The sequence below is a fragment of the Ipomoea triloba genome, chromosome 2 (genome assembly GCF_003576645.1).
Source record: "Ipomoea triloba cultivar NCNSP0323 chromosome 2, ASM357664v1".
NCBI classification, from domain to species: Eukaryota; Viridiplantae; Streptophyta; class Magnoliopsida; order Solanales; family Convolvulaceae; genus Ipomoea; species Ipomoea triloba.
The window spans coordinates 557,190-567,159 of NC_044917.1; the positions used below are offsets into that span (position 1 = coordinate 557,190).

At 31.6% G+C, this 9,970-nt stretch overlaps 1 protein-coding gene across 1 annotated transcript; it reads right to left on the minus strand.

Annotated features, from left to right (window-relative positions):
* Positions 1-1,036: 1,036 nt before the first annotated feature.
* Positions 1,037-3,337, minus strand: LOC116011187 (flavonol synthase/flavanone 3-hydroxylase). Its single transcript, XM_031250715.1, has 3 exons — positions 2,745-3,337; positions 2,277-2,634; positions 1,037-1,454 (listed from the first exon to the last, which is right to left on the minus strand). The coding sequence occupies exons 1-3, from the start codon at positions 3,278-3,280 to the stop codon at positions 1,236-1,238; spliced, it is 1,113 nt and encodes a 370-aa protein (XP_031106575.1). The 5' UTR covers positions 3,281-3,337; the 3' UTR covers positions 1,037-1,235.
* Between the last annotated feature and the right edge of the window lie 6,633 nt (positions 3,338-9,970).

Consider the following 9,970-nt stretch of genomic DNA (forward strand, 5'->3'; position numbering starts at 1 on the left):
TTTTTTTTTTTTTTTTTTTTTTGTGTGTGGTTACAATGAGGAAAATATCTGCGATCATTAGCTGATCCTCACAGTATTGTAGTCACCCAGAAGGCCGAGTTCATCCTCACGCAAAAGCTTCTGAATTTCTCTCGGGGGTTCGTAGTACCATTGGAGGTTTTTAGTCTGGTTGAAACCCCTCTTGGCTAGCATGTCAGCAATCTTGTTTTGTTCCCTTGGGACGTGTGGAAATTTGATCTCCCAGTTCCATCGGTTCGCTTCTCTGCACAACTCAATAATATTCCTGACAAGGCCGTCAAATTCCTCTCCTCTAGTGACCAGGTTGATGGCCTTGGCGCAGTCAGTTTCAATTTCCACTTTTCGATAGCCCAGCTCCCATGCTTTCTGCAACCCGACATGGATTCCCCACGCTTCTGCTTCAAGCGGCGTACACATGCCAATTTTCTTCACGAAGGCTCCTAAGAAATCCGCATTGTTGTTTCAAAGGATGCCTTCACTCGCCTTTAAAAATTGATATCATGCTGTTTAAAAATTAAAAATTACTTTTTTATTTTTATTATTTACGTTTGTTACTATTTATCGTACTAATGACGTGATATCTTTCAAATACTTAATATTTTTTCAATGATAACACTCGTTATTAATCTATCAATTAATTTTTCAACCTAATAATTATTGAAATGGCATTTATTATGAGTTATAAATACAATCCCTTATTAATATGGAGTAGTATTACTAATTCAAATTTGGTTCGTGTTGTTAAAGTTAACTATTATCGATAAAGATCTAGCCCAATGGTCTTTTAAGACATATCGAAGTGTAACACCCAACCCTTCATTTACATTAGCAGCCCATTTATCAATTGGTTCAATAAGTAATTAAAAAAATAATTACTGACGAATTTTACTACTTGCATTTATCAATGTATGGTGATGATATTTCTGTAATTATATTAATATAATGCATTTAGAAACGCATGATATATAATGCATTTGTGGATACAAATATCCAATCATGTTGACTATAAGTAAACAAAAACCGAAGAACACAAAATAAGCATTACATGTTGGCAAACACAAATCCCAGAAAATGTACAATATATTTCCAGCCAAAATTTTAAAACAAAAACAAACAAACAAACAAAAAAACCAAGAAAGATGAAGAAATTATGAATGTAAGTCAAAAAAAAAAAAAAAAGTTGTGTATGTGTGTGCCTGCAGTGCTTCGATCATATTTTATATTTTTTGAAAAATGAAGGACAAAAATTGGTAAATAATAATAAATAATATTGCAATAATGATTTGTTGGGCAAAGGAAATTGTCTTTTCTTTTTCAATTTTTATTTCCGGTGGAGAATACAAAATAGCCATTGAAATGCGGTCCTCTTTTTCTTCTCCTCCTTCTTCGAACATTGCCCTCCCTATCACATGCTTATACCTTCCCCCACTCCATGCCTGCACAAAAAAAATCATAAATTACGATTACACTCTTCTCTCATGTAATAACTCGTAAATCAAAAAAATTATATACAATGATCTTGACCAAGAGAACATTGACAAAAATCAAATACATGACCTATACAAAAATTAAGTTTTATTAATTTGGCCATCACTTTCTAAGAATTTTTTAGTTTTGATTCTTGATTTCAATATAAGAATTTTTTCTTTTTGGTTCGACTATTAAAAATGTTTCATTTTTAGTTCAAAGTGTTTGAAATGTTACGTTATTAAATACAATAAAGTAAGGTTTGATGGAATTTTCACAAACTGATGAAAACATTTCAGACACTTAGGATTAAAAGTGCATGCAACCCTTTTAAAAATTTATGACTAAAAGTAAAAAAAAAAAATAATTAGAGTTAAGAATACAAAAATAAAAATGCCAATATATATATAGTTAAAAGTGGAATAAATTTCAAAAGTAAAATTAAAGCTTATGAGGTTAGGTTTATTTATTATTTTTAAATTTAAAGATATGCTTTTTGCAATTGCATGTCATCATAGCTAGGTGGCCTGGTGAGGTACAATAATATTCTTTTTATAACTAATTCAAAATATAATATTAAAATATCTTTATATATAGTGTTCCATGTGTTAGAAGCCTTTTTTTGAGTAGTATCGATTTTGTTCATAACTATTTTAGCAACCTACTGAAGCACATTACTGCACCATAAGATCATTGGCAATAAAATGTTGACATTAGACCATTGACTATAAAATATTGACAATAATATATCAGAATTATGCTCTACTCACATTGTGGAAAAAAAAAGATACCTGTAATTGATCACCAATGGTGAAGATGAGGGCATCGGGATGGGGCCGAAAGGAGACCCAATCTTTCCTGGAGTAGACATTGAAGGCGGAGGATCCATTGGTGAAATGGACACAAAGAGCATGAGGAAATTCACACCCTCTGATCAGTACTCTAATGACGTCATATTTCAAGCTGTTTCCATCTCCGTTCCGCCATTGTTTGTGCAGATAGCAAACATTGGAGCTTCCAGAACCTTCTTCTTCATGTTTATTATGTTCTTCGAATAGTAATCTGTTGCTCATTATCTTCTTCTCCAAGAACTCGAGGATTTTCCCAGAAATGTATCCCACTTCACTCCACAGCTTTTCCATCTTTTCTCTGAGTTTTCGGAGAGATTTATGTATATGTATAGAACGTAGGATTAGATTAGTGAAAACTGAATTGAGGTTGTCGGCTTGTCGGGTGGGTGGCAGTTATTTATAAATTACCTGAAATTTGAATATCCGAGAGGCCAGATTCCCTCCATTTGTTTGTTGAAGATTTGATCGTCTTTGCACCATACAAATTCCTCGCTGTCGTCCTCCGCGTGAACTTCCTCGAAACCCCAGAGATTCTCCGGCGACCTCGTCGCCGTCGCTTTCATCTCCGGTGGGATCCTGAAAACGGCGCCGCCGGCGGAAAGAACGGAGCGGATTAGATCACTGGGAATTCCGTGGTTGACGACCTGGAAGCACCCGATGCTGGCAACCGAATCGAGAATCTCGAGTGCGGAATCTGTGTCCATTGATTCCAACGACCGAAAGTCGATGTTCGGCGGGGTTCCGGCGAGTTTCTGGCGAGGGAAAACGCGGTCGGGGAGAACGAGGTCGGGGACTTTGAGGGAGCTTTCTAGGAAGTGGGTGAGAACCTCGTCGTTGGCCACACAGGAGCGCCGTCCGGACGCAATCGGAGATGGCGGCGGGGCCCGGAAATCTAGGACGCGGGGATCCGTGGGGAATGATTCGGGCGTGACGGCGGCGGCCATGTTTCTCGATCAGCTAAGCTACCTAGCTGCCCTGAATCTTGATTCTCCGGGGAGTTGTCTGTGTGCGTATATATGAAATTAAATATATTGGAAAACTACAAATTAAAGTGAAAGGAAAGCATGGTGGGGGTGTGAGGGAGCAGCAATGATGGCAATGTTAGGAGAGTGAAGCTACCAACCATGTCCTACGTTAACTTTATTTTGCATGTTTTTTTCTTTTGAATTGAAAATTCCTAATTTTTACACCAAATACTGTATATATTTCACGTGACAGACTCATAATGAAATAAATTAATTTAAATTGTTTATAATTCACCACCTCACTCGGACTCAAACTAAGAATGGAAACTATTTTGTTTGGTTATTTATCTTTTCATGTCTTTGCTTTACAGATGTGATATGTTTTCTCACTGCACTTTTCTTCTTCCATGTTGAATTCTCTCTAGTATGTACTTGATTGTGTTTAAAAACAGTGGCCAGCCTGACATGCTTATGCCTTTTCTTCACAGTAGAGTGTTAAAAGTTTGATGTACATAAGAATCTTACTATATTTTTTAGTTTAATATAATTATATCGTCAAAAAGGATTATGGAAAAAACGTAGGTTATAAAAAATAAAAAGAGAAAACAACACTTTTGACTTTTGAATTATTTTACTTTAAAAAAATTTGTCTATGTTAATTGATTTGATCATATTTAGTCCCTTAATTGTTCATTATGTTGCACTTTTGGTACTTATTGTTATATAATTATCAAATTTTGTTAAAGAACTCTTTTTGATGAGGTTAATTTTGTCATTTAAAATTAATATTAATGGTTAAAGTTTCACCCTCTCGATGAAAACGTTATTTTTTATAGTAAATACTAATTCTAAATAATAAAAATAATCACATATGTTAATAAGATTTGTCAATTATATAATACTAGGGGCAAAGAGTGTAATATTTTAAACTATCGATGGGCTAAATTTGTTTAAATTAACTTATAAAGATCAAAATTTTTAAAAATGAAATAATTTAGGGACTAAAAGTACTATCTTTCAAAAAAAAAAAAAAAAAAGGAAGTGTGAGATAATTAACGGGCCGGGCTTTATAAAGGATCCCATTGGGCTATTTGAAAACGTTAATTGGGCCGTGTACATGAAGGGAAAGTCAAGCTCTTTTTAGAAAAATATGTAAATGGGTTAATTTTGTAGTCCCATGGATTGGGCCAATTAACCAAACAGGGAATAGTGAAAATTTAGGATAGCATATTAGTCCGTAATTTTCGACCAAATAATTTCAACACTATCTACGAAAAGTCTAAACATAATACCTCTCAAAAATGTGGTAGTATAATAAGAAAATAAAGTTGTGTATTTACTACGAACTATAACTTTTAACATAATGATAACTGATAAGCGTTTGATCATAACAAGATATATTGATAATGCAATACACAAATTAAAATGTAAATAATTTTTTTTATTAGTGTTCATCAGAAAACCCCGTGAGGGATCCTCGAGTAACTAACTCTTAGAGCCATGGCCCCACACTCACACTCATAAGCTTGAAGAAGGTCCTTCAAACTATCTTGCAAGTGATGATCCAGAATCTCCATCCCCATTTTCCTACCCCCCCAACTTGGCGAGCCCGACATGACACTTTGTTCTTTTTCGAGTTACATCTATACTATTATCTTTAATTTTCAACTTAATCATCCAATGACCAATAATCACAAAGCAACATAACTACCTAATTTGACTCAAATAGTATCATAATAATATCTTCATTATATACCTACAAACCATTTGACCAGTTAAAATAAAAACAAAAAAAAAAAGAATTAACATTAATTGGTTAATAATGTTGTCATTTTCCTATATTAGGAGCCACCGGTTAAGATTGTAAACGAATTAAGCTAAGCAACTCTACAATGCTTGATTGCGATGGGGTGTTTGGTAAAAATTAACTTAATATATATAAATTATGCATTAGGTAACACTTTCTAATTAATACTCGGTAATTTATAAGCAAGTTGAAGGTAATTATAAATTATTTACCATCTATATATAATCGAGATTCATAATTACATAGTAACATATTATTCTTTAGTACAATTTAAGAAATCAACACGAGAAAATTACCATATTCGTGTCGGTGTGTCCAAAGCATCAAATCATCTTAAAGATGATCTAACTCCAAGGTGACATGTACAGTACATAACGTTATCATTAATAAATTAAATGACAATATTAATAACATTAAATTTTTTCTGTACAATAAAAAAAATGGCATGCACACTATAAACTATCCAGGTCACCCAACACAACCAACCATCTTGATTGCACAATATTCAATAACATTTTTTCTTCTTTGTTTATTTTTCTTTAGTATTTTTACTCATTTTTAAATTTTATTTTTTTGTGTTGTAGTATTTTTAGTGTAATTTTTAAATATATAAATTGTGTATACTAACACTAAACTTAATATAATAAAAGTTTAAATTAAAAATAATTTCAATCAAATTTTGTTAATCGAATCAGATATCTAAAATGGGAAAGAAGAGATACATTTGGATATATACGAACGTGTCAATGAAATAATAAGATTCAATGATAGTACGTTTAATCTAGTTGAGGATATGGACAGAAGCGATGTTGTTTTCTTGGGGGTGGGTCGAGCGTCGACAGAGGCCCACGTCTCCGTCCCTATAGTTATTCGATGTGGTCTAAAAGTCAAAGGATCTCAACAAACCATGTCTAAATTTCCTGCTTCTTTGACTTCAAAAATTGTGGCTACTGTTGACTGAAATCAACCCCTTCAAACCCAAACCTCAAAAGCAACAAAAAACCTTATGAATTTGGGCCAAAGCAATCCTCACCCACGAAAAATATTGCCATTTTATGTTTTTATTAATATATCGATGTTAAAATAAAGACGTGTAATAAATTTATAGATTGAAATGATGAGCCAAGTGCTATATGGAGCATAGATGATGTGATTAATTATCCTTGATTTAGTAGAATGAAGATGATGAGCTAGGATAATAAAAGAGCTCTAACAAATTTCAATTGGAGTTGAACTAACTGCATGAAGCTAGTACGTTATATGTACCTCAGATTATTTTAGGTAATATTTTTATTTCTTGTATGGCGGAAGTCCGAATCTGAAGTCCTCTTATAACAATTAAGTACAAGTACTAAAGAAATTAAACAAAATAATAATAAGAACAAACATAAAACATACAATTTTAATATAGGAAGAGACATTTAATTACGACATACCTGCTACATACATATATGTTAGCAGAAAATCAATCATCATCTTAGGTAATGCTTACTCTAACGATGATGCACCTCTTTCCTTATAACATCTTCATCAATGCAAGTCTTTTCACAATTTTTAAGATGCATGTACAATAAAAAGATCGAGAAAATTAAAAAAATCTTTTTAGGTGCACCTGCACTGAAAAATCCCCGGAAGGAGTAATTGAGTGAATATACCATGATTCTTGTATCTAGATAATCACATGTTCAGTATGTAGATTATATATCTCAATTATTTACATCCTTCAAGTAGTGATTCAGAAAACAAATTGAAAATTGTAAAACCGTATTGCCGTAATGGTGTGCATAATAAGCTTGTATATGAAATTTTGTAAAGCAGTTACCTACTCGACGATCATTAGTATTAGGCGTGCAACAAGAGGTGGAAAGTTGGTGAACCAAGATTAAACTAATTTGTCTAATCCTAATGTTTGTGCTTTGAAATTCATAGGAAATTTAGATTAAAATAATAGTCATAATGAGAGGGGTACGGTGGACCGGTGGACCAATTTAACAATACAGATTTGGCCCTTGTTTCAAACCAAGATGACCCAGGTGGTCCGTCGTTGTACTACAATAACGTTAAATGGTTGAAATCGAATATATATACAATTGTGACATTTCTTGTCGAAGAAGGTTACTTGGTTGATTTTTGAGTTTTACTCTTAATTGTGATAATAAAAATATTTTAAAATTATTATAAAATGAGTAAACGACTCACCTACCCTAAAGAAGATCGACTTACACTTTGAAATGGATCTAATTGGGTCATCCCATATATATATATATTTGATGTCCAAATATATTTGTGTTACTGTCATATGATTTAAAAAGAGTAATGCACCAACCCTTCTCTTATTACATGATTCTCATTTTAGAAAGTCATAAGTTCGATTCTTGCATATATGTTAATATTTTTTTTTTAATCAGGTGTCTTATACATGATCTTTTTTAGTGAAATTTACTTTATATGTGTTGTTTGTGAGCTATGACGCAGAAACGATGTTTACTCGATGTACACTTTTGGATGGTAATTACGGATATATATATTCTTTGTCATAAAAAATGGAAGAATAATGCATTCTACTTTTACTTATATCAAAACAATTATTATGATGTTTACATCACATTGAAATAATATTTCAACCATATGATTTTCCTTTCCATTAATTGACAAATCAGTACAGAAAATAGACAAAAGTTGTTAAAAACGTTGCAGCTTCAAATTTTCAAGCTTCCAATTCAAATAGCTAGCCATATCATATTACCACCAATATGTTACAATTGCTGTTATGGATAAGCATAAGCTAGGTAAAGCCTTAAATAATTGTTGAAAAGTTCATGATAGCACAATAAACCTATATTGTTTAATGACTAATACATAACGAATAGAAAGTTTAAAACTCCAGCTCAAGACCTTTAATTAAGTTTTAAAAAAAATTGTCCAATAACTCATCAGCTAGTCACGTGGGTGAAGTTTGAAAAGAAAGACTACTATAGATCGAGTCTCACTAGCAGCAAGCCTCTATCATCAGCTGCTGAGCAGATGTTCTATCTGGCCGGGGAGTGGACCCTCGAGGTTGGGGATTCAACTTAACCTTTTGGAAAGAAAGAGTTTTAAAAAAATTACAGTTATCTTAATTATTCACACAATCACGCCCAATGAGTGTTGCATTTCATGTAGTTATCTTACCTTTTAAAAAAAATTATATAAAAGATCCTTTAAAGATTGACTTGTTCAAAGTCAATAAGTTATGTTGGAAGTTATAAAGTTTTGATAATCATGCAATAATAGTGATTATGATTAAGTTATACCATTTGTATATTGTTATTTGCATTTACACGGCTTAAATTAATTTGTAGTGAGTATTACTAATTTTGTTACAATATATTATATATGTTCATAATTAATTTCTTAACCTATTGAAGCACAAAAAGTCAATACCACTCACATTAGGGTTTGAACCTATAGGAAAAGTCTCTTCATGCCACTAGAATACAAGATAAATTTGTAATTATAATCTGAAAAGAATTTGTCATATATATTAGTGTAGGTGATACCATTTTTTCAAATGAGATAGACACACAAATGAATTATATTGACCTTGGTGGAACCCCATCCTCACCAACCCATCTTATTATTAATTTCTTCCACAAATCATTTGCAACTTGCAAGTGGATTCTGCAGCCTATATACTATATATATTATCATGTTTGAATTTTCCTTTTTTGGATATTAATTTAAGGTCTTATGTATTTTTTTCGGATAATGGAAAAAATACGTAATTACTACATTGAGAAAACGTCATCACTTATAAATCTTATGTATTATTTTTTGAGTCATTAATAATATGGTCGTATATAATCTATCAGATTTTATGGATTATGAATTTCTACCTTCTAGTAGGAAGATAGGTTAATGGTAATGATTGTCAACAAATTAATTACCTTTTTGTTAGTATTACTTAACCAATTTGCAACCAAGTTTTGCAATGATAGATGTTTAATTTGTTAACGATCATTTTCATCACTTGTAATGGGTATGTAGTCGATAATAGTAACTATGATTTTCAATTCTTCAAGTGATCAAAAAGAGTAAAGACTATTTGCCACATTGTATTTAATAACTTGATATTGCATTAGTCACAATACACTTATCAAAACTAATATAATCATGTTCGTGTTAGATATGACGTCAAAGGGTGAGGTTCAAACTTAAGATCTAGTTAATGTTAAAGAAAATTTTGAGCTTGAACTTAATTTTATCAACATACGTAGGCAAAAACTTGGTAAAATTAAATGTAAGGCCAAAATTATTTTTATTTTTTTAGTTTAACTTTAAAGTTTAAATATCTTATATAACTATTTTTTTTAAAAAAAATTTAGAATGAAAAATTCTTTTAGAAAAAAATAATTGTTGAATTTGAACTATTTTAAGAATAGAAAATAGAATTTACTAAAAAAAAAAGTTCAAACCCATAGTTCAAATCGAAATTTTCGATTCGTCATTTTCTGAAATCGAGAATCGCCGGTTAGGAACTGGAACCGTAGTCACCCTAAGTCAGCTATAAGCTTATAGCCTCATGTTGGGTAAAAAAATGGTTTAATTGAATCATTCTTTCAAGTTTAATGACTTATTATTTGAAATTTTTTAGAGTTCGATAGCTTAATTACAATTTTCATAAAAGTTGCATAACTTATTTGACCCTTATACCGATAAATGATTATTATATGACATTAAATGAAAGTATATATTTTTACATGCATTAAATTAATATATATATATAGTATCCAAGTTCCTGGACCAACTCATCGATCACATATTATCCTTTCCTCTTATATATATATGGCCAATAAGTTTCCTTGCAAATTATAAACTCTTCA